Raw genomic sequence first — 24029 nt, forward strand, 5'->3', positions numbered from 1 at the left:
TTTGCTAGCAGATCTCAGCAAGGAGGCTCCCACCTCCGTCTTCGGCACTCCATGGGAAGATTGTCGGGGTCACTGAGCTGCAGCAATACAACAGGGCTGGCAAAAATGTTCTTGGTTGGTGTGAGAGAACCTGAGCTGGGGCTCATCCAAGGAGATTCAGCGATCACAGCTTCTAGTCCTGCACTTCACACATAGCTCCAGGCAACAGCAAATTAACTGTCCCTAAACACTGCAAAAAGAGGATGGATCCAATTGGATGGCCCCTGAGATAGACAAAACTCACCACCTAACACAAAACACAGTCCTCTCACCTGCTGGTCAGCAAACAACAGAGCACAACACACACCAGCATCCAGGACTCGTGCAAAAAAAGAAGAAAAAGAAAAAGAAATTGCTAGATGGTGTTTCTCAGAAACACAGAAGCACAAGTCAACAAGAAGATAGCTGCAATTATTCTTGAAAACAATGTCCTTTGTTATCTTGATGTGGCCAGTGTTGAGCGAAGCAAACAAAGTCAGCCCAATTTTCTTACATTCAGATTAATCTGCAAGGCACAAAGTAATAAAGGAATGATTTTTATTAATAAACTGAGTGTTAGCAGCTGTCAGAAGAATGAATGTGTCACACACAGAGGTGAACTCCCACAGCAAAACTAGATGTAACATTTCCTATCCGTGTTTCATCCTCACAGGAAAAGCCTTTCTTCGCAAGATCTTCTGGAAGAGAGATGGTAAGAGACATGAAAACTGAAGGATCCAACGTTAATGAACAAGAATTATCCCTCAGAAGGCTATGCAGGACCAGCGGAAAAGTGCTGGGAGCCTTCTCCGTGCTGGTGCCGCCTTCTGCCTTTGGTGTCTCAGCTTCTGGATGGTCTCAGATGCCACAGAACGGACTGTCAGATGGGGGTCATCTTCCAAAGGCTGAAGGGCTGCAACAGAAGGAAACAGAGCAGAGATGGGACCCCCAGTCTACAGAGAGCCACCAGCTTCCCCTCTGGGCCTTGCCAGCCCCACTCCTTGCTTTTCCTGGCCAGGAGGAGTACGGGAGACTGACGGGTCAGTGGAAGACACTGCTCAGGACTGCCATGAATGCTCCTCTGCCCCTGCAGCATTTCCTTGCAGCAGGGCAAAGCACAGCTGCATGCTGCCCAGCTCTGCCCCCAGCCCCAACACACACAGCACTGCCCTCACTCACCACTGCAGAGTTCATTCAGCATCTTCTCACTCTGCTCCCTGGCGTGCTTCCCAATCAGCCCTAGGGAAAGAGCTCTGTCAGACACCCACTCCCCAACATGCTGCCAGAAGCTCAGACCCCAACCCCGCCAGCCCAGCTGCTTCCCCTTCCATGCTGCAGGCAGGGACGGCACCCGAGGGGGGACCTGAGCAAGGCACCCACTGTGGCTACCGGCATGGGCAGGCTGTACCTGGGGGCTTCAGGGCTGTGCCTTCCTGCCAGGGCAGGGCCCAAAGAGGGACGCAGGGGTTGGGCTCACCAATGAATCTGACAGCCTCGCATCGCAAGGAGGCCTGAGAATCCTCCAGGTATGGCAGGCTCTGCTGCAGGTGGCCTTCCACTCCCTTTCTGTCCTGCTGCAGCTGAAGAAGAGAACAAGAGCATGGGGCTTGCAGAGCAGCCACAGCTGCTGCTGCAACCCCTCCTCCAGCATCCCCTTTCCCCCAGCAAAAAGGTGGGGGCTGTGAGATTGTCCTCACCAAACACTTCATGATCCCCACTGTGTTCTTCTGCCGGACCTGCTGCTTGAGCTCCTTCCACTTCAGGAACTTTGCACAGGACACAAGGGCTTCCCCAGATGCCTGCAGAACAACAGATGCAGGGACATGGCACCACACACACAGACACACTTCCCAGTGACTGAATGCTTGTTCAACTTGCTCTCAATTGCACATCACTGCTCAGCTGTCAGCACACCACTGCCTGCACAGTGCTCAGCTCTGAAATTCGTACCTGTGCTACGCTCGGGGTCTCGTCACTCATGTGAAAGAGCAGAGGGAGCAGGGCCCTGCGCACGGTCTTCTTCATGCTTCCCTTCTGAGACCACAGCACAGCGTCCATCACATCCCTGAAGAGGCGGATGGAACCTTCTCGCACTTCAGATGACGCCTGAGGGAGAACAGGAGGACGTCAGACCTCAGTAGCACACTCTCACTGCCCATGGTGAGCATGAGTGTAGGCTGAGCCCCAGCACAGGGGCCTGACATCACCAAGAACAACCAAGCTGCACTAGCAGGGACACGGCCAGCAGTGCTACAGAGCCCACAGGACATCTCATTCCTGAGAGCCCAGAGAAGGAAAGAAAGGAGAAGACGCTCCTGTCAAGCACCCACCCGCAGAGCTCAGCCTCCCACAACAGACTTACGTGATTAAAAAGAGGCAGGATCTTCTCAGCCAGCTCCAGAGCAAACGGACTGGCGTGCCTCTTCCCCAGATGGTGCATTGCATTCCTGAAGATATTCAGCACCTTCACAGTAATGGCTGTGTTGGCAAACAGCAGGTTCTCCATGACGCCTGGAAGCAGGGCCCGGATTTCAATTGCCTGTACAAAACACACAATTTCCTTTCCATCAGGAGGACAGATGCCAAGGGACAGTGTTGCCTATTGCCCCAGCGCCAGGCTGTCAACATGAGGCCTTCGTTTGACAAGGTCCTGCTCACCATCTCAGGTCTATCCGACAGCAGCACGAGACGTCTGAGCACCAGCCAGAGCACTGGCAGGCTTTCCACATTCAGAAGCTTCTGGAGCAGTGCTGGCTTACACAGCTCCTTCAACAGCTCTTCAGTGGGAGGCATCGCCTGAAACCAACACAGCAGTGAGAGGCAGGCAGAGGCAGCAGGACATCCTGCACCCTGCAGCTCCTGGCTGCTTTGGCAGCTCAAGGCAGGGCACTAGGGAGACACAGCCCAGCCTGAGCTACCAGTGCTCTGTAGGAGAGCACAGTGCATTGTCCAGTAACTCACAGTCAAGCGAAGGAGGCCCAACTCCTCTGTGCTGATGCTCAATATCTCACACAGCTGTTGGTCCTGTAGAACACTGCTGAGCTCATCCCAGATCCGCTTGGATGCTTCCAGCAGGGTCAGCACACTCTTCAGTATGTCCAGGGTAGTGCTATAAACAGAGAGCAATGCTGTGTCAGCAGGGCTGCCTTAGCCACAGCACCACGGCTCAGGCAGGAGCCTGATGGGGGACTCTGGGCTGCCATGGTTGGTATTGGCTGCTGCAGCCCTGAGCAGCCCACCAGCACTGGAAAGCACAGTGGGATGGAGGGCCTGCTCCTCGGGATGTCCTGCAGCTTTCCTTGGCTCTGGCACCCAGACCATTTCTGAGCCCTGCTCTTCACATGGAACAAACGTGTGGGGCTGTCTGGGCTGATACCTGTCATTCTGTGGGAGGTCGGTCAACACACTCCTCAGCACATCCCTGGGAAACTGGACGGTCAGCACATCGAGCACTGAGAGCAGGATCTGCTGGACTGATGTGCTCTGGATCTTCAGGTTGGCGTGGATGAATCCCAGAATCTCTGGCACCTGTTGTGAGAACACAGGGAGACTGCTGCTGCCACTGGACTGCAGCCATTTGCCTCCCAGGCTGTGTTATTACTGCCCTTCCCACAGCTCTTTGCTGCCTTCAAATGGCTTCAGTTCCCAAGAGCTGTGGCAGGCAGGGTCGCCTCACTCTGCTTACATCCATCAGCCAGGTGCCAGGGTTTCTCCGAAGCACATCCAGCATAGTCTCAGCCCACTTCTTCTCATCAAAACCATAGTCCCCAATGATCTTCTCCAGGGTTACAAGGGCAATGTCTGTCCTCTGAGAAGGGGCAAGATTTTTTCCAAGGGGCTGCAGTAAGAAGGAAAAAAGGAGGGAAGGCATGTTAAACAGAATGAGAGAATAGCATCTGGAGCAGGATGAGCACAGGCCAAAGGAAGGATAAAGACCCTCCCTTCATGTCAAAAGCATTCTGAGGGTTCACACCTGAGCCGCAGCTTTTCTCACAGGTACACAATTTTCATGTCTCCTTACCTGCTGCCAGAAACTGCTGGTCATGAAGCCACTAAGCTTCCAGATGCGCCCCAAAGCCCTCTCACACACAGCCTGTGTCTTGGAGATGCTGAAAGGCAGCAGCACCTGTGAGGAGAGGAGCTGCTGGTTAGCCTGGGAGCTGCTGATGCCCACTGCAGGAGAAGCAGGTCTGCTGAGCTCCTGGCTGGAATCACAGCATCCATCCAGGCTTCCCCTGAGCTTAAGCCAAGCCCATCATGGGGCTACTGCCGCCAGGGTCCCTTGCCGGCTCCAGCTGCTGCCAGTGCCGTTTCCATGGAGTGGGATAAACTACTAGAAGGGAGCTCTGGGGGCAGAACTTCACAATAGACAGACCTCCAAGATTCCCTGCAGCCGACTCTTGACAGTGGCAATGGGACAGACATCTAGTACAGTCTGCAGCATGTCGTCCATAGCTTCCAGGGTCTGTAAAGAGAAAGTGGGTTGTGGAAGTCTTTCAGGGTTCCCTTTCATACCAAGGAGACTGCTGTGAACCGCTCTGGCTGCCAAGGAAGGATACCCACAGATCTGTGCACAGGGGCACCCTGCAAGGCTGCTGCACTCAGAGCAGGCTACAACACAGGCTGTTTGCCAAGCCTAAGGCAAGAGTGAGAGGGGTGAGGGCAAGCAAGGCTGCCAATTCATCCCACAAACATCTTGATAGATCTCTGGACACAAGTAATGCAAGCGGCAGCCCAGAGGCATGGGGTCAACAGTAGATTGCCCAGTACATACCTGACTGTAGAGGGAAATGTTCAAGGCCCTGGCTGGAGGAAGATAGAAGACGATGCTGCAGCACACCTTGAAGAGATGGAGTATTTCTTCCTCCGTAACTGCATTCACAGTGCTGCAATTAGAGAGACACTGATGCTAGGAGTGGTGCCTGGGTGCTGAGGCAGGGGTGGAACAGGTCCTCCCCTGGGCAAGGCTCCCTGAGAGGGATGGGGAGCCCTGCCAGGAGGTGCCTCCTCCCCCACGGGGCTGCTCTGGGTCAGAGGACAGTCCTGATGTCACCAGCTTTGGGGCGAGGGCCAAGACTTAGCGGGGAGCTGCGTCAGGGCCACCAGGATGGTGCCCGGTGTTGTGCTGGCAAAAGCAGAGGCTGGGCAGGTACCTCAAGGCAGCAATGGTGTTCATGCAGCAGTATCTCAGGCCGGTGCTCAGCTGCTCCATGGGCTCCTCACGCAACAGAACCTGCAAAGCACAATCAGGATGGCACCTGGCAGCTGCCAGCACCCAGCAACAGCAAACCTGCCACCGGCCGCTAGGGCCTGAGTCGCCCCAGTGGCCCTTGACAAACACTGGCACACTGGTGCTGCTGTCCACCTCCACTGCTGAGCTCTCAGCAGCACCTGGAGTCCCATCTGGGGCACTTGGGTGTCTGTGCATCATTTCCCTGCCTCCCTCTCCCCCTGTCCTGTCCTTCTCACAGGGTGCAGCTACCTGGGTGCCATGTTCCCTCACCTCAATCTTCTTGCACTGATTTTTCAGCAAGCAGATGATATCATGGCTCAGTGTGAGGCCCTCCTGTCCAGCGGTGCTGCACAGTATGCAAATGCTGTTGAGGAACCGCAGCTTCTGCACCAGATCCTGGCAAGCACACAGAGACCGAGGAGAGTGAGTGGGGACAACCATGGCCAGGGGGACCAGGCGTTGCGGGGTGTGGAGCAGCGCAGGACAGCTGCAGGACAGCAGCAGCTCTGCCCGGCCATCAGCCCTCCTGCAGCCTGAAGGCAGAGCCAGAGGGACCGTCTGGAAATGCAGGTATAGCCATGATGGAGATGGCTGCTCTTACCATTTCCTTGCTGATGCTGTTGGCTTGGATAAAATCCACTGCCTCCTGTTCCACATCAGATAGAGGCAGCAATTCAGCATCTGAGCAAGGAGAGAGAGCAGTGCTATAGAGGGGCCAAAGGCAGGCAGGAGCAGAAGGAGCTCTGCCCTCTCCGGCCCTGGGCTCGCTCCCATGGCAAAGTCTGCCCGTGACAAGGGTTCCTGGTGTGGAGCAGGGGGCACTCGCTGCCCCAGCCCTGCCCACCCCGCTTTGGACCCTCACTCACCAGCATGCAGAGGGATGACCTCGGTCACTTGGTAGGGCTCCGCATGAGATCTTCTGTCCTGGGGAGCCCCACTCTCCTTCCCGGCCATGCACGTGACATCCATCACAGCAGCTGTGACGTGCTGGAACAGAATGGAAACACACTTCTGTTTTCTCTATTCACACAGCACAGTATGGGTACAATTCGTCAGAACTACCCTCGCATACCCTGCAGCAAAACGATGTGCGGGGACAAAACAAGGCACGTACCTGGCAATGAGATCACCTCAAGCTATCTGCAGCAGTTCCTTGTCGCTTTGCTCAGATGGAATGAGAGCAAAAGCTGCACCGAGGCAGTGGGCGGAGGGTGAGGAGAGGAGAGAGAAAGAGCAGGTCAGTGAGCAGGGCTAAGACAGTCATGGAATAAAACAAACAGCACAACTGTCCCATCCACTTGCTGCAAGACATGCTGAGTCTCAGGCTACGTGATGCCTGTCCACCCAGCAACTTTACAATGCTTCCACTACTGAGCAAAGACAATGGAAGAAGCACGGGACAGGTGCCAACTTTACTGATACCCCCTTTGGAACGTGTGTACCAGGGGAAAATTACGTCTGATGGTCAAGAGTAAGCAATACGGTGCTGTGAGCTCCGACAGCCAGCAGTTCTCAACACCTCACTGCCCACCCATCCATCCCACGTCAGCTCAGCTTACCTACAAACTGCTGCACACGACGGTGAGAAGAAAAAGCACTAAAGATACTAACTAAAGCCACTAACTAAAGGCACTAACTAACGGCACTAACTAACTAAAAGCACTAACTAACTAACGGAACTAACTAACTAACGGCACTAACAAACAACAGTAACTAACTAACAACGCTAACTAACAATACTAACTAACTAACAAAACTAACTAACTAACAAAACTAACTAACTAACGGCACAAAAGGCACAAGAACCACAACGCAACCAACCACTCCGACCACTAGCTCACCCACAAAGGAACACAGAACGCACCGCTCCTCCCCTCATTCCAGACGCTTATGACATCACCAACGGCCAACAGCCTGGTCCACCATGACCCCCCACAAGGCGGGGAGCCAAGACCACGTGGTCACATCTGATTGCAACACGGCACCACAACATTCCAGGACTCAGTGTGGGCTTGGAATTCTATCCTGGTGTGGCAGCGCAATGGGAGGTGTTAGGGCACAGCTGAAGAGCTGACAGACAACGGACGTTTCCAAAGGAGGGTGCCAGATTAACTCTCAGCATTCTCTTGCGGGGCTCTTAGGAATGCTTCAAACCCATTTTCACTGCCTAGCTCATTTCTACAAAGTCCAGTTGAGAAATGCTCACTTTGTCTGGGGAACGCCTCTATGCATCATGAATTAAAAATAAAATAAAATGGGCACGCGACCCTATGAAACTTACCTCTCTGCTCTTGCTGTCAGCCAGACACCTCAGATGAGCATGACGTGTCCCTGCTCCTGAATGAAGATCCACCCAAGTCTGTGTTCCTCTCTGCTCCATCACAGGGTCTAAAAGAAACACAGACAGAGATGATTGCAAGATAATTTGAGCAGACAAATAGGAAGGGTGCACATGAATTCTCTTTAGCAAGAAATACTACTTGAGAATCCACAGATAGTTTTTTGAGAGGTAGTATGAATGATGAACAGAAAGAAAGTAGATTCATTAAAATAACCTTGTTAATCCTCTCCCCGTCAAAAAAGCAAGCTTTCTGGGCACTGTTACCAGCAGCTCCTAGAACACCTTGCACCACAAACTGCGGCACATACATTTTCTTCCCACAGGTCCCTCCCCTTTCTCATTACTGTCAGATTCACTCAGGTTAAAATACATGGATCAGAACAGCCATTCAGTTCTGATGAGGCAGGATCCCACCACCGGGATGTCCCCCAGTCCCATTCCCTGCTTTTCCCAGCATGGGTTGGGAAATCAACAGCAACTGACATCACCTACCCAGACTTCTGCAGGGCCTTCCATTAGGTCTCACATCACAGAGAGAAGCAGGAGAGCTCTCGTGGCACAAAGCTCGGGGCTGCAGAAATCAAGGCTGCCTCTAAGATGGTGCTTCAAACAAAATGTGGAACTGGACATGAGACATGAAAGACAGGGCTGCATGTGCAACATCAGCGCTTCCTGCAGAGCACATCGCACAGCTGTAGGCACACTGCAGAAGACTCACACAGCACCTGAGAGGTAACAGCTCAGGAAGGAAAAACCTTACCCCGTGAACACAGCCACAAGCTACTCTCTTCTTCGTGGCCTTCCTTCACACTCAGCATTTCCCTCAAGAGTGCTGCTCAAGGTGATGCTGTCTCCAGCTGTTGGCCACTTGCACTGCTGGATGATGCACCCACAGCTCATTCTGCTTGGGGCAAAGCCTGCTGGCTTCACTGCAAACCACAGGCACAGGCCACAGCCTGATCCACCTGCTTTGTCTGAAAGGCTTCTAAGGCTGCTCTCATGGGATCCCTTCTGCTGCTCCTTCTCTCTGGGCAGGAAGCTCTACTCTCTCAGCAACAGCCAAGAGCTGGAAGGCTGGAAACGCCTCTAATCCCCACGGATGATTCTGTCTACAAACAGCTGCCTGCTCTTCAGCAGGGGGATGCTCACCCAGCAAAGCGCTCACCCACCAGATACCTTTTCCATAATCTCAGAGCTGTCACAGCAGTGTGCAGCTCTTGGCACTGCATTTCCAGTCAAGGTAAACATAGATCTAAACTACTCCTTCTGTGTTCATACATAGATCCAGTTTGGGCTGGAGATCGAGAGCTCAATACAACAGATATAATGTGAGGTGCAACTGGAAGACGTTTCTCCAAGCCAACAAAAGCCAACTCACCAACCATCAGCCAGGTCTTGCTAATTCGGATGATCGGAGCATGAGGGAGGGGGTCGGACATCGGACCACAAGTGTCCATTTCCACTGCAGCTCCATCTAGAGAAGAGCATCAATCAGCAGGTGAGAATGAATTCATTCACAGGCTGCACAATGAGTCTGTTCTTGACACAAAAAAAACCACACTGATCCCCCACCAAAAAAGGGAATGGCAGGAGCTAATACGGACCAAAGAGGTTCTTGTTCCTACGCCTCATCCTCTCACCACAGGTCTCAAATCCATTGGACTCCAGTCACTGGATTCACCCTGGCCTGGCCCAAGACCCGGTCCTACCATAGAATCATAGAATTACCCAGGTTGGAAAAGACCTGGAAGATGATGAAGTACAACCACAGCCTACCCTAACTCTAAAAACCCTACACTAAATCATATCCCTGAGTACCACATCCAAACAGCTCTTAAACACAACCAGGAATGGCGATTCAACCACCTCCCTGGGGAGCCTATTCCAGTACCTAACTACCCTTTCTGTAAAGAAGTGCTTCCTAATATCCAACCAAAACTTGCCCTGCTGCAACCTGAGGCCATTTCCTCTTGTCCTCTCACTTGTCACTAGTGAGAAGAGACCTGCCCCACTCTCACTGTAAGAACCTTTCAGGTACTGGAAGAGGGCGATTCGGTCGCCCCTCAGCCTCCTTTTCCCCAGACTAAACAGCCCCAGCTTCCTCAGCCTCTCCTCATAGGGATGATTCTCCAAGTTTTCCATGAGCCTTGTTGCCCTTCTCTGGACCTGCTCCAGTAACTCCATGTCTTTCCTGTGCTCAGCTCCCCAAAACTGAACACAGTACTCGAGGTGAGGCCTCACCAATGCCGAGTACAGGGGCAGGATGACTTCCCTAGTCCTGCTCACCACACCATTCCTGATACAAGACAGGATGCCATTGGCCCTCTTGGCCACCTGGGCACACTGCTGGCTCATATTCAGCCGACTGTCCATCAGCACACCAAGGTTCCTTTCCATCTGGGAGCTTTCCAGCCACACCTCCCCAAGCCTGTAGGGTTGCCTGGGGTTGTTGTGACCAAAATGCAGGACCCGACTCTTGGCCCTATTGAAACTCATGCCGTTAGCATGAGTTAACCAGACAGACCCTGGGATGCAGACTGCTCTCCAAAGCCCAGCTGGACACCAGCAAACAAGAAGTTGATCAGATCCAACCCCAAGCAAGCACCGAGCCTCCCCAGGAAACTTTGCCATCAGCTCCGTCATCGCTTTTCCTTTCCTCCACACCTCAATCCCAAAGTACTTCCCATGTCTGCCAGCACGTGTTACCTCCCACCTTCTCATCAGACAGTGCTTCAACAGCTCCAAATTTGCTTCTGGGGCCCTCCTTCACCTCACTGTTCTAACACTCAGCTGTCATTATGATTATACCACATCCTCCTCAAAATAAACTGATTCTCAGACTAGAGGAATAGAAGGCTGAATCTGAGACATCCTCGGTCTGCAAAATAATATACTGCTTGGAAGCAAAGCTGTGTGCCAAGGAGCACAGCTGCAAGATGCAGAAGAAAACTCACCATGCTGCCCTTCTCCTTTAGAACAGAAGGAAACACCACAGAAAGACAGAGCAGGCTTCACAAGCTCAAAATCCAGCACATCAAGCTGGCAAGAGATGATTCTGAACTGCAGTCGTTTACACTTGTCTCCACAGTGGGGTCCGTCCAGGAGAGCTGAGAAGGAACTTACTGGCAGTGGCAGGGCCCTTCCTTGCAGCACTCCTTCGGGTAGTTCAGATTCAAATTACACAGAAATCCTAGCACAAGTTCTCAGTGAGAACTGCACCTAACATTCCTCCTTCTACAAGCAAACAGGCCCAACACGTGGTCATGAAAATGCTTTCATCAAAAAGAAGCAGAGATGGCACGGCAGGACAGACGTACTCGGTGTGCACGTTTGAAGCCATTTGAGAACCTAGTCGTTCTTGCTGCAGGACCCCTGACTTCTGTTAAAAGCTGAATGGTCCCCAGAGCACCTGTTTCCATCAGCTGCCACCATCCAAAACAGCCAGCCTTCTTACAGTCACCTGGCCCAAACTTCCCTTTTGCTCTACACTTGATTCACAGAATCACAGAATTGTAGGGCTTGGAAGGGACCTCTAGAGATCATCAAGTCCAACCCCCCTGCCAAAGCAGGCTCCCTACACCATGTCACACAGGAAGGCGTCCAGGCAGGTCTTGAATATCTCCAGAGAAGGAGACTCCACCACCTCCCTGGGCAGCCTGTTCCAGTGCTCCGTCACCCTCACTGTAAAGAAGTTCTTTACGAATGTGCGGAACTTCCTATGCTGTACTTTCATCCCATTACCCCTAGTCCTATCCCCACACACTACTGAAAAGAGACCAGACTCACCACTATGGCTCCCACACCTCAGGTATTTATAAACCTGGATCAAGTCCCCTCTCAGTCTTCTCTTCTCAAGGCTAAACAGACCCAGTTCCCTAAGTCTCTCCTCATAGGGGAGATGCTCCAGACCCTTCACCATCTTCGTGGCCCTCCGCTGGACTTTTTCCAAGAGATCCCTGTCTTTTTTGTACTGGGGAGCCCAGAACTGGAAACAATATTCCAGATGAGGCCTCACCAGGGCAGAGTAGAGGGGGAGGATCACCTCCTTCGACCTGCTGGACACGCTCTTCTTAATGCACCCCAGGATGCCATTGGCTTTTTTGGCTACAAGGGCACACTGCTGGCTCAAGGTCAATCTGTCGTTCACCAGGACGCCCAGGTCCCTCTCAGCAGAGCTCCTCTCCAGCAGCTCTTCCCCCAGCCTGTACTGGTGCATGCAATTATTTCTACCCAGGTGCAAGACTCTACACTTGCTTTTGTTAAACCTCATCTGGTTTCTTACTGCCCAGCTCTCCAGCCTGTCCAGGTCTCGCTGAATGGCAGCACAGCCTTCAGGCGTGTCAGTAAATCCTCCCAACTTCGTATCATCAGCAAACTTGCTGAGGGTGGTCACTATTCCCTCATCAAGGTCGTTGATGACGACGTTGAACAAGACCGGACCAAGAACAGACCCCTGGGGGACGCCGCTAGTTACAGGCCTCCAGCCAGACACCGCACCGCCAACAACAACCCTCTGCACTCTGCCAGTCAGCCAATTCTCAACCCATTTAACAGTCCACTCATCTATCCCATACTTCCTCAGCTTTGTTATAAGGATGTCATGGGGGACATTCCTGCAAGTGATGGGAGCTCGGCATGCACACCATCCTTCCAACAGCACATCCCTGCAGCAAGGGATCACAGCACTGGCACAGCTGAAACAAAAAGGGTGTGCGGCATTTTGTTAGCACTCAGTGTGAACAAATCTACCACTGAGCAACACCGTGAGCCCACACTCACCTCAGCACAGGTCAACCTGTAACTCCAGCCTTCCCCTATCCATGTGCACACGATCACCATTGCGCCACCCTCTGTGCTTTGCACACTCCCATGCACGTACTGCATCTTCTGCCCTCCTTTGCATTCACAGACGTGTGCCAACCATCCCTGGGAACACGTACGTGCCTACACCTTCCACAAACACCCCTTTGTGTGCACCTGTGTGCAACCCAACTCCTCAGCACACGCACGCCTTTGTGCCACCATATCCACGCACTCACCACGTGCCCTCCAGCATCACTGCTGCCTCCTCTGGTACCGGACCCGCAGATGCTTCAGAGCTCATTAGCATGGACTTCCTTCCTCCCCTCAGCAGCTGCTCCTGCACTCACCTTCATTCCTGCTCAGATACCGGCCGCTTCCAGCACCAGCTGACCTGCAAGACACAGAAAGGAAAGGTGGGAGTCATGCAAACGCACAAGCCCAAGGCTGCGTCACCACCACGTATGGCAGCCTCGGGAAGTCAGCTGCAACTACAGCCTTTGTCAGAACGGAAGCAAGCACCATCAATTAAGTGTGACCTCTGAACTCACTGCCACCACCTGAAGTAGGCACTGAAATCGCTCACTTCACTGCAGCTGGTTACCTCCAAATTCTTTTGTTTTTGGGAAATGATGGACATGGAATTAAAGGACTCCAAAAAAATGACATCTACTTCATTGTAGGTGGCACAGGTGGGTGAGTGACACAAAAGATGTGTCCTTCGTTCCCAGCCCCTCTATTGGTTACCTCGGTGGCTTGCAGCAACTAGAACTTTCCTCCTTTTGGAAGAGTTCACCTTGGTGGTTGTTTTGCATTGCTTTTTGAGTAACATACACTTAGGGTAGGATGCCTCTCTCAAAATACACGCATCTACATGCTGGAGATAAGTTAGAGAGGCACTTGCAGCAGAGGCCATCCTACAGCCAGCAGTAATCTGTAAAGTACAGGCAATAGAAATCAGGGCACCATTTATTCTGTCTTAAATCTACCCCATTGAGGATGATGAACCATGTCTGAAAACTGCCTCTTCTTATCTCCACTGATCACACTGGGAGCCTCAGATGATGCTCTCAGATGCACATGTTCTAGATAGGAATTTGTTGTACAGCTAGATGATGTGAAGGCCATCCCTTCAGCTTATACTTAGAGGATATTTGCTCCCACAGTTCCCTCAACAGATCATTCCTGATTTACTGTTAATGGAACAAGCTGGAGTGAGATGCCCATTTCCAACACTACCCCAGTGCTTTGGGTAGTTCTCACATTTGTGTAAAATGGTTCCTCCTTTCACTTATTTTTAAGAGAAATTCTCAGTGCTTCAAGGTTCAAGTAGAAGGTTGCTATTCACTTTAACCATATTATGAGTTAGCTCTCATGACAATCTTATCAGAAGACAGCTGAAGGAATCAGACCCCAGAATCTCTCCCATCTCATTACCTTTCACAGACAGAGAGGCTGTGGAGGTTAGACCACGGGCAATAAAAACGACTTCCCCAGCGTCAGTAGGAGTCACACTTTTGATAAGGAGAGTCTCTTACCAACCCACGTTAGAAGCTTTAAATCGCCCACCACTTTCCACTCTGCTTCCATTCAGTGTCCACTTGAACTCATCAATGCTTTCATGGGACAGAATGCATTCAAAAGTGCAATCTTCTCCCTCCTGGATTTCAGTGTTTTTCAGCCGTTTGGTAATGCCAATATTCAGCTCTGGAAGATAAGAGAGAGGTTAGTATGAGGTTTATGTGGAGAAAAGGCATTTGTGACCGATGTGAGTAGCAGTACTGGTGTTTGAACTCAGGATTTGCAGATCATGGCTGCGTTCCTCACTGATGTATTCTCTAAGACATTCTCCTCTCAGAATCACCAGAAAGCTGTAAAAAAAAAGAGACGTGAATCTCTTGGCTTTGCTCTGGAAGAACTACAAGGAGAGCAGCTCAGTCCATGAAGCACAATGAAGATTCAATGAGCTGCAGAGGGAAAAACCTAACAGAGAGGACAAATCTAGGATGCTGCGTGAGAAAAAGGGTTTTGCCTATGACAAGAAATTAACTGTTTCTATTAGCTAATTTGTTACCATCCTACCCCTACTGGTGTTCAAACCATTTCTCCATTTTAGGGATGTTTAGAAAGGAAACATTTCCAGGACATTCTTGATGTGTTTGGTGATTTTCATGGCAAAATGAATTTACATTTACATCAAAAGCAATGGGAATTTTCCAGACATCACTGTGTTAAATTGCAGTAATACAGTTCTATTGTAGAAACTATTAAGGCTCGTGGGGGAATAGGTGTAAGACATAGTGACCACACTGAATGTGCTTTCAGCACTCCTTTACTTTCCACAGTACTTACCCTGAACGCCGACCTTTGACTTGGACACATCAGTGCCAATATCACAGGTATATAAACCTGCATCTGACTTCTCGAGGTCATAGATAAGGGGACATAGGGTCTTCCCAGACTGTAGCAGCTCATACTTGTTGCCAGAAGTGAGCACAACACCGTCCTTTTTCCACACTGGTTTGACCTTCTCTTTAGAGACTTTGCATTCCAATTTAATCACACCCCGCTCCTCATCAAAAACATCATCCAAGGTCTTAATGAAGACAGCAGGCTTCTCTGCTATTAAACAGGCAAAATACAAAAATGTGATACAGAAGTTGAGACATTTCCAGTTGCTTTCATATTTTAAAGAGGAATCAATAAATCTTTACCAGTACTGACGACACCAATATAGAACCTAAAGCGGTTTCATGTCTGTTGACTGAATGCACTTTATGGAATTCTGAACTAATCAGTAGGAGAATACAGGGAACAGGAGGGACAGCCTGCATTGCCATGGGTGGGACTGATAATCATATGAAGTAATTGGGATGCAGCTCTTCTAAAGCTGGAGAGCTGGCATTGCCCTCACATGGAGCAGAGCTCATACAGCAGGCCACAGTATTAAGAGGATAAGCTGCTGAACACTTTTGATTTTCCCCTTTTATTGACTCATTTTATCTCTATTATATTTCACACATCAGATGTTTATACTGGGGAAAAAACATCCACCAAATGCAGAAGAAAGGAGAAAGAGGAAATCCTTCAAACTCTGAGCGCATAGAGTAAAAGAGCTTAATTGCTGGGTAGAGCAGATTAGAATCACAGTATCCTTAGAATTGGAAGAGACCCTTAAAGGCCATCTAGCCCAGCTCCCCTGCAATAAACAGGAACATTCACAGCTAGATCGGGTTGCTCACAGCCTGGTCATTAGTCATTTCAGAGGCAAAACACACAGTGAATGATCTCTCCCTGCAGTCATAAATCGTTGGAGACAACAGCATTGACACTGCATGTTACTGAAGCAGTAAAAGAAATTGCTCTTGTAACTCTCCTTGTGTTAAGTAAAATGATGATAAAAAGCAATGGAATGCTTTGGCAGGACACCAAAACCATCCTCCTTCGTTGATATCTGCTGCAATGGAACCTTCCACTGGAAGAAAGCCCCTGATGACTTGTCACCCCAGAGAGGTGAGCTTTAGAAGCAGGATTGCTGCACAATAGAATGAACTGGAGCTCCTTAGCATCTCTTACATGCAGGAGGGCTGTGACCAGACCCACCTATCACCTTCAGGCACGCGCTTTCTGACACGTTGTCTGACTTCACTGTCACTGTGCCAGCATCCTCAGGCTTAACCTGCTTCATTGTCAGTGTGCAGCAATTGCCAACGTTCTTGATGTCATTGTAATTGTTGGTGTAAAGCAGGTTGCCATTCAGGAACCATTCCACGTCCTTGTCATCATGGGACAGCTCGCAGGAGAAGACAGCAGAGCTCTCTTCTTCAATTTCCACATCCTGCAGGTGCTTCGTCACTTCTTCATTGCAGGCTGTGGGGAAAAAAGGTGAACTGTTCCCACTGTTACTATAAATCATGTTGGGAAGCAGTTGAGTGGTTGGACTAGATGATCTTTGTGTAATCTTCTCGGTGAAGATTATACATTTATAAAGTTAGCAGGAGAGAATGTCAGAAATCAAGCTCAAGAAGAGAAATCTGAGGTGAAATAGGACATGGAAGAGGCCACCCTCCCTGCTCATACCTTCAGCTGTCAGCGTGGCCTCAGTTTCTGCAATTCCTGCCTTGCACTTGTACACACCAGCATCATTGGGCTTCAGCTTCAGAATCTTGAGCTCTGCTGAATGCTTATCCCTCTTGATCTTGTACTTCTCAGAGGGCTCGATGGGTGTGTGGCCCTCGAACCATTTCACAACCTTTGGAGAAGGCCTGAAGTCACAGGACAGGATGACAGAATGACGTTCCAAAGCTGTCTTGTCCTCCAACTTCCTGGTGATTTGTATATGGTAATCTGCAAAGCAGGGGTGGAAGAGAAGAAAGGATGAGGACAATTGGAAGAAGAGGAAAGTCTCTTGCGTCTATTCCATTCCATTTCATTTCATGTTCACAATGGTTCTGTGAACCACTCCAAAGATAAAACAAACGACTGCCTATAGGGAATGCCATTGACTACATTTCTATAAAGTAATACTGTATATTATCTACCAAATGCAAGGTCTCTTGTTCTGTGCTTATTAAATTGAGGCTTTTATTCAAAATTATTCAAATAAGAGTGAGTTGAAAATATAACAAGTACTTTAGGATGCTAACGGAGACTCTTACGCTGGGGACAACAGCAGATAAAAAGCCTGGAAGTTTCTTTCAGATGAAATCAATGACAAACTGCATCAAATTTAGGTGGTACCAAACTTAAACTTGTCTACTTCACAAATACAATTAATTTCACCTGATTAGACTTCTTGGGTATAGCCAAGGACAAAACCTCAGCTCTGTAGATTTGAATAGTAAGCACATCACAACTATTCAAACAGATCTTTTACTGAGATGCAGCTGTCTCATTTAGTGTCCAACGACTTTGAACTGGAAATGGAGCAGACCCTCCAGATACACACACAATATTTCAAAGACCCCAGTGAAGGAAGACTGTACGTTAATTAATTCTTCATCTTCATGATGTAAACCAAGCCAGGATATGTTACCTCTGACGAGCAGATTGGCTGTGGATTTGGATTTGCCAATTGAGAACTGAATGGTGCCTGTCATATCAGTGGTGGTTTTCGATATATTCATGCGGTGGATGGTGCCTTCATGCTGCAGAATCGAGTTTCTGCCAGCCTGTAAGACTTCCCCACGTAGATACCACTTGGGAGGTTTCACAGAAGGAATGGATATCTTTTCCTTACACATATTTGCACAGAAAATAAGTAGGATTATGTTTTATTCTAAACCATTATCCATTTCTGAGTCATTTCTCTCTTCAACACAGTCAATGCTTTATTGCCCTTGAACTTAAAGATAGACTTACTAGCTACAATGGAGCTCCCTGCAAACAGTTTTCATGGAAACCAGAATCTCATTTATTCTAAAACCTTTTAAGCAAAATTAAGGGTAGAAAAACAATAGAACTGAATGAATCTTTAAGGTCATTTAGTTCCAATCCCCCTGCTATAGGCAGGGACACCTCCCTCCAGACCAACTCTTCTCCTCAGGGTCAAGGCTTCTCTCAAATCATTCTCCTCTAAGCCTGTGCCTGTGCTTGGGATTGCCCTGACCCAGGTGCAGGGCCTTGTAATTGGCCAAACTGAAGTTCATGAGGCTGCCAAGGGCCCACCTCTCCAGCCTGTCCAGGTCCCTCTGGGTAGCATCCCTTCCCTCTAGCACATCAACAGCACCGCTCAGCTTGGTGTCATCTGCAAACTTGCTGAGGGTGCATTTGATTCCACTGTCCATGTTGCCTAGAAAAATGTTAAAGAACACTGGTCCCAACACCACCCTCCACCTGGACACTGAGCTATTGACTGCAACTCTCTGAGTGTGCCCATCCAGCCAGTTCCCTATCCTGCAACTGGTCCATCCATCAGAACCATTTTTCTCCACTTTGGTGACCAGGATGTCATGCAGGATGGGATCAAATGCTCTGCACAAGTCCAAGTAGATGATGTCAGTTGCTCTCCCATTATCCACTGATGCTGTTACTCCATCATGAAAGGCCACCAAGTTTGTCAGGCATGGCTTGACCTTGATGAAGCCATATTGGTTACCACCAATCACCTCATCTTTATTTTCCAAACTATGCCAAGGAGAACTAGACAGAACTCTACAATGTTGTGTCACTACAAACCTATCTGAACCATTGGCTTCTCTGCATGCTCATCACTAGTCTCTCCTTAGCTTGTGTGCCCACAATGTATGGGGAATGTCAGCAACAAATCTTACCTAGGGGACATCTTTGCTTCAAAATCCCTTGAACATCACACAATCCCTTTTAACTCTCCAGGTCTGCATTTATTTATGTCAGAATCAGACCATATTTCTGTGCTGCTATTTCCCTTTCCTTCTGAAGGGCCTGGATACAACTTGGATTAACCTCAGGAGCAGAGTTCCTGCATAAAACAGCCAGTACTGAAACAGCAACCCAACCTGGTTGCAGACTGAGAGAGAAAATGAGAGTTCACCACTTGTGAATAATGAGACTTCTCTTATTTCCCTGGGAAGTAATGCCCACTTTTTTACTTTGACGGAGCTCCTTCCCATCCTAGAAGGGAAAATGTCAAGTCCGATCTCCATTAGTCCTTCCATCTCTGCACTGAGCAAAGGGAGCTTTTAGATCTATGCTTAATTCACCCACTCCCCTAGAATTAATGGAACTGTGCTTACTGGAACATATGCTGAAGCTTAAGCACAGTGCAGTGTTTTCAACATGGAGGAATGGCTATAGAACATGCAGAAATTCTGGCTGACCTATGACAGCTTAAAGCACTGCGGAGGACTTTTAACAAGCTCGTTTGGACATCACCTTGAATAAATGACATTATCCCCAAGTAAGGGAAGGAACAGCTGAGCACTGGGGAGGTACAGAAAGTGCCAGAGCAAATTCTCACATTGCCAGGTGCAAAGAAAACTCAGATTTCACCCTAAAACCCAGTTCACAACAAGGCTACAAAATCCTGGCTGAGAATTTCTGTGTTAGAGTTGAAGCTCAAGACTGTACTGTACTCCAACCAACAATATTTTGTGCAGCAAGACCTCAGGAGTTCACAAGAAACCCAAAACAAACTTCCATTTCAACTTGATAAATGAACTCAGGACATCATAACAAAGAGTGCTGATCTGGACAAGTAAAAGAGCATAACGAAAAGAGAGCAGTGCAAAAGCTATCAAGCAAAAGCTCAGACTCGCATCCCTTGGAAGTGAAATAAAAGGCTCTCATTCATTTCCAGAGAAGTCAGAAAGGAAAATTCCATTACATGCCATACCTTGAACCACTTGACGTCCACGTTGAGCTTGGACAGCTGAGACTCAATTCTTTCAGCACCTGCTCCTGGTTTATAAACACAGGTTTTGGCTCTGAGGGAAGAAAAGAGAAAGTATTGACTGAGGGACTGAAATGAGACCATCTTGCAGGTCTGTATGTACAGCTTGGAACAGGTTTATGTTACCACTTGTGCCCAAACTAATAGCCTTCACTAGAGAATATCAGCTCTTCTGTTGAAACTAAGTGTCAAATCTAGGCAAGAAAGAACCCAGGAACTGAAGGAACCAAGAGGGTCCTTGAACACCAGTCCCATGGTTGCAAGTCACTATGCAAACACATTGAACCCAAAAGAACATCTGTCCTGCAGGCAACCAAAACCTGAGTTCCTTTTACTTAAGACCCACTGTGAAACATCAAAACACATAAACATGTGATAGTTACCCCTGGGCAGCCTGTGCCAGTTAATTCTGGGGGCAGACCTGCCAGTATGAAATATTATGCTAACATGACAAAGAGAGAGAAGAAAAGCAAAATTAAGACTAGCTGACAAGTCTTGGCAGGAAGTTCTGCTCTCCATCAATTTAGTCCCATTATTCAATTCTCTTTGGAGCTGTCTCCATGCCTCTCTGGAGTTTGTTCTTTGAGAAGAAGCAATTAAGTAAGCTCTCCAATGCCAAACTGCATACACTACTCTAGGGCTTTGTTGTTTCTCCATGGACCAACAAGTGTGACAAGCCAGCAGAATATGATGAAGAGCCTCATGCATACTCAATGTAAAAAAAAAAAAAAGGCAATTGTTGCTGGGAAGAAGGTGCATTTGCATTTGTGTCATCTGCAGAGGGTACTGCAGAAATGGAAAGTCTTCCACTGGAGCAAACTAAGGGCTCTCATTTATTGCAATCAAGGCCCAGCGTGTGGATCTCAGAGATCGGACCTACACCCTGCAGCAAAACAGAGACCTGCGTGGGAAAGTTCAGTTTCTCTCTACATCTGTGTAAGAAAAAGCCCACCATGGAATGACAGCTAAGGAAACATCCCTGTGACTCTTCACAGGTCTCTTCTACATTTGGGATCACTGCTACAAAAAGAGCTGTTGACTTCATCTCTCGTGGCCACCCTGAGAGAAGAGCAGGAAGGCTGGGATGCTCTTTTTCCTATCTTTCCCTTGACTTCCTCTATATCTTAGGGACGAATCACAGGACAGAACACAGAAATCAAATGGCTCTACAAAGCAGATTGGCCAGTTCAAGTCAAAACAGCCACTGAAAACACCCCAGATGCTGTCTGACAACAGCTGGACTGTCGGGGAGTCAGGTGAATGCAGTCTGCTGGCCCTGGGCAGGAAGAGGACAGCCCAGACTGTCACATACCTTTCACTGAAAGCTGATAGAGCATTTTATCCCCCTTACAGATGCACTAACAACTTCCAGCATCATCCATTGAGACACTGTGAATTTTCAGGGTGTGTCTCTTCCCCACAATGTGCAGTTCATAATTTTCACTGGCCTTGAGCTCCTTCCCATCCTTCATCCACTCCACAGTAGCGCCTGTGTCTGAAAGCTCAGCCTGCAGTTTGGCTTCCTCACGCAGCCCAGCGGAGATCTTTTCTACATCTTTGCTCTTATTGGTAAATCTCACTGCAGCACCTGTCAGGAGCAAAGGCCTCGTTATTTCAATTGATATCAGGCTAACGTGGTCAATGTTTGCTGCAACATCTCTGAAAAAGTATCACCTTCTGTTCCTGCACTCATCATTGTGTCAGTGCTGAGCAATTCAAGATATTTCATTTGGTCTTCTTGCAGGATTTACTAAGTAAAACTCAACCAAACATCTCCTGCTACTGATTAAGAATGCTCTAAACATGCTTCTGCAGAGGTTTCCACCCAGTGACAAACAGTTCCTCCCATCATGAATGTTTATTTGTTCTATTTGGTCATGCAAAGCTGATTCATAGAGATATTATTGGAATGATTGCTCCCCTACTTCTAAACTATTCCAGTGCAATCAGAAAGGCTGTCTGAACCTGGAGCTGAAAGTACTGCTCTATGGTGATGCAGTGGTAAACCTGCTGACTGAATGCACTGGCCAATAGCTGTGAACTGCTGACATACATCAGCTGGCATGAAGCAATCTGGTTCAGATACCAAGCAGCTGGGTAGATTGGCTTACCCTACACTCAGTGCTATCATGTTTAGGTCATTACCAGGACTCACGTCAGTCCATGGGATGCAATTTCAGGTATTTGGTACAGTCAGTGAATGCCTGCAGCCCCAGTTCTAATCATCAGATCACAGCAACTATGCCTTGACTGTAAGAGGAAAGGAGAAGGATCAAAGCAAATATCTCTCACTCTCATCTTGGTGATGACACCAACATTTTTGGCAACAAATTTCACTTCTGCTCCACCATCATTCTTGGTGATGTTCTTTATGATTAGGCTGTGAGTAGTTTGGGTTCTCTTGATGATGCAGGTCTCGCTTTCCTGTAAGACTTTACCACTGAGGTACCAAGTGCCACAACATTTTGTAAGGTCAATAGTAAACATGGCATCCCCTCCAGGTACAGCTTCACCAGTTGTTAGGGGGGATTTCACAGCCAGGACTGGTTCTGAGGAAGAACAACATGGATGTCTTAATGCTCTTTAGATGCAAGTCTGGTATCTCATTTAGAGTTGGAAGATTAAATCATTTTTAAAAGGTACATTTCTACTTCTCCCTTTGCATGAGTGCTGGAAGAAGCACTTCTATGCTTCAGATCTATTACAGAAAGTTCTGCCTCTTGCACATGTGAGATATCAAAAGATAAGGATATTCATGTCTCTGTCACAAAAACAGAACTTTTATCATTTTAGTGGTAGCTGGAGGTTGATAGGAGATAGGAGAACTAGGAATAAAGGAAAGCCTTTGGTGTGTTAATGCTCTACTATCTTTACAGTCAAAGGAAACATCTTAAGGGAACCAACACAGCTGCTCAGCTCACACTGACCCATTTCCATTGGGGTTTTTGTGCTTACCAAGGTGCACGCTCCCTGGGAATTCCAGAGACGGGCTCTGTCCATGCGCATTGACTGCAGACACTCGGAACTGATCATCAGCCTCTTCAGACAGATTGCTCACCGTGAACTCTGGGACGGGGACATGAGACTCGTGGCACCTCACCCACGTGAAGCCAGTTAGTTCCTTACATTCCACAATGTAGCCATCGATTGGAATGGGGCGGAGCATCTTCAGAGGGGACCATGCCAGCGTCACTGAGGTTTCTGTTCTATTTTTCACCACGGGGTCAGCTGGGGGCTGGGTGGGAGGTTTTCTGGAAGCTGAGCAGAAATAAATACAGAAATATTAGAATAAGGTCATGTAGGCTGGAAAAGACCTTCAAGATCAGCAGACTCAACTTTCAGCATGACCTACTGAGTCCCACCATTAACTACTGTGCTACCTGAGGACATACATGACAAGCTTATTCCTGCAGGTATTTGCATAGAGAATATATTCACCCTCTGGTTGCTTTGGAACATTTTAGAGGTTAAAATCCCATCAGACTTTTTCACTGTGTGCAGCCACTGATACAGGCAGGAGGCTGGGAATTACCTGACGGGCTCTAGTTACAGACTACTGACAAAGTAAAGGATTGAGTTCATTTCATTTTGGCCATCAGAAAGTTTGGTGTCTGGTTTAAGTCACACATCTAGAATCCAATTATAATCATATGGAGAACAGCGCATTCAGGAGAACTCATCTCATCCTAATAAACCTGAATGAAATCACAGAATCATAGGATCACAGGAGGGCTTGGGTTGGAAGAAACCTTCAAGATCATTAAGTGCTAGATGCCAAAGGTCCCACTAACATAGCATGAAGCCGAAAGCTAGACACTGGAATCAGATCTCCTGACCTTACCATCAGAAACTGAGATGTCATATTTTGCTCAGAGGTGCCTGCTTGTAGGAGGGACAGCTTCCGAGCTTTTTCTGCTCCAGGAACCAGCTCCAGCTTCAGAATTTAAACAGCAGTCAGAAATTAAACTGAGCTTTGTCACCTATATCAAATAGAAGGAGTGGTTGGGTGGTACAGCTTTCCAAATAACTTAGAAACTGTCACAACAATCAGATGCCGACCTTTTCTTTTTGAACTTGTTAATACATAGAGCTTAATAGCATCAGAATGCCCCAAGCACTTCAGATAACATGACAGCTGTAAACCCTTCTTTCAGGATTCCTTTGTTTAACCACTGAGTAACTGTAATTCAGTGGTGCTGGTGGGAGAAGGGAAGTCCTAATCTTCCCAGATGGTGAATAGAGTTGATGTTCACATGCAGACTGGTGCT

General features: G+C 48.5%; 2 protein-coding genes and 1 long non-coding RNA gene across 3 annotated transcripts; all 3 read right to left on the minus strand.

The window, feature by feature from the left end:
* Positions 1-562: 562 nt before the first annotated feature.
* On the minus strand, positions 563-6443 carry LOC146753618 (uncharacterized). Its single transcript, XM_085530632.1, has 18 exons — positions 6366-6443; positions 6118-6238; positions 5853-5932; positions 5522-5647; positions 5172-5251; positions 4793-4904; positions 4394-4483; positions 4040-4144; positions 3704-3856; positions 3395-3546; positions 2980-3127; positions 2677-2814; positions 2381-2557; positions 1969-2124; positions 1716-1817; positions 1496-1598; positions 1198-1257; positions 563-931 (listed from the first exon to the last, which is right to left on the minus strand). The coding sequence occupies exons 2-18, from the start codon at positions 6218-6220 to the stop codon at positions 783-785; spliced, it is 2034 nt and encodes a 677-aa protein (XP_085386758.1). The 5' UTR covers positions 6221-6238; positions 6366-6443; the 3' UTR covers positions 563-782.
* An 896-nt stretch (positions 6444-7339) lies between these two features.
* On the minus strand, positions 7340-9968 carry LOC146753619 (uncharacterized). Its single transcript, XR_014940068.1, has 3 exons — positions 8971-9968; positions 8085-8195; positions 7340-7639 (listed from the first exon to the last, which is right to left on the minus strand). It is a non-coding gene; the product is annotated as an uncharacterized LOC146753619 (long non-coding RNA).
* Positions 9969-12754: 2786 nt separating this feature from the next.
* Positions 12755-21903, minus strand: LOC146753620 (immunoglobulin superfamily member 22-like). Its single transcript, XM_085530679.1, has 6 exons — positions 21074-21903; positions 19705-19795; positions 16473-16739; positions 15996-16262; positions 14745-15014; positions 12755-14099 (listed from the first exon to the last, which is right to left on the minus strand). Exons 4-6 carry the CDS (start codon positions 16078-16080, stop codon positions 13927-13929), a joined length of 528 nt encoding a protein of 175 aa, XP_085386805.1. The 5' UTR covers positions 16081-16262; positions 16473-16739; positions 19705-19795; positions 21074-21903; the 3' UTR covers positions 12755-13926.
* Positions 21904-24029: the final 2126 nt, after the last annotated feature.

This window comes from Coturnix japonica, chromosome Z, assembly GCF_054131305.1.
Source record: "Coturnix japonica strain WE chromosome Z, WE-NBRP24, whole genome shotgun sequence".
NCBI lineage: Eukaryota > Metazoa > Chordata > Aves > Galliformes > Phasianidae > Coturnix > Coturnix japonica.

Excerpts from the sequence above, each read along its gene's own strand:
- LOC146753618 (XM_085530632.1), bottom strand. The coding sequence starts at position 6,220 with ATGGATGTCACGTGCATGGCCGGGAAGGAGAGTGGGGCTCCCCAGGAC. Across the intron at positions 5,933-6,117 it reads GGTCATCCCTCTGCATGCTG|ATGCTGAATTGCTGCCTCTA; the intron begins GTGAGTGAGGGT and ends CTCCTTGCTCAG. Across the intron at positions 5,252-5,521 it reads ATCAGTGCAAGAAGATTGAG|GTTCTGTTGCGTGAGGAGCC; the intron begins GTGAGGGAACAT and ends TGTGCTTTGCAG.
- LOC146753620 (XM_085530679.1), bottom strand. The coding sequence starts at position 16,080 with ATGAAGCAGGTTAAGCCTGAGGATGCTGGCACAGTGACAGTGAAGTCA. Across the intron at positions 15,015-15,995 it reads CGCGTGCCTGAAGGTGATAG|CAGAGAAGCCTGCTGTCTTC; the intron begins GTGGGTCTGGTC and ends CCTGTTTAATAG. Across the intron at positions 14,100-14,744 it reads GTCAAAGGTCGGCGTTCAGG|AGCTGAATATTGGCATTACC; the intron begins GTAAGTACTGTG and ends CTTATCTTCCAG.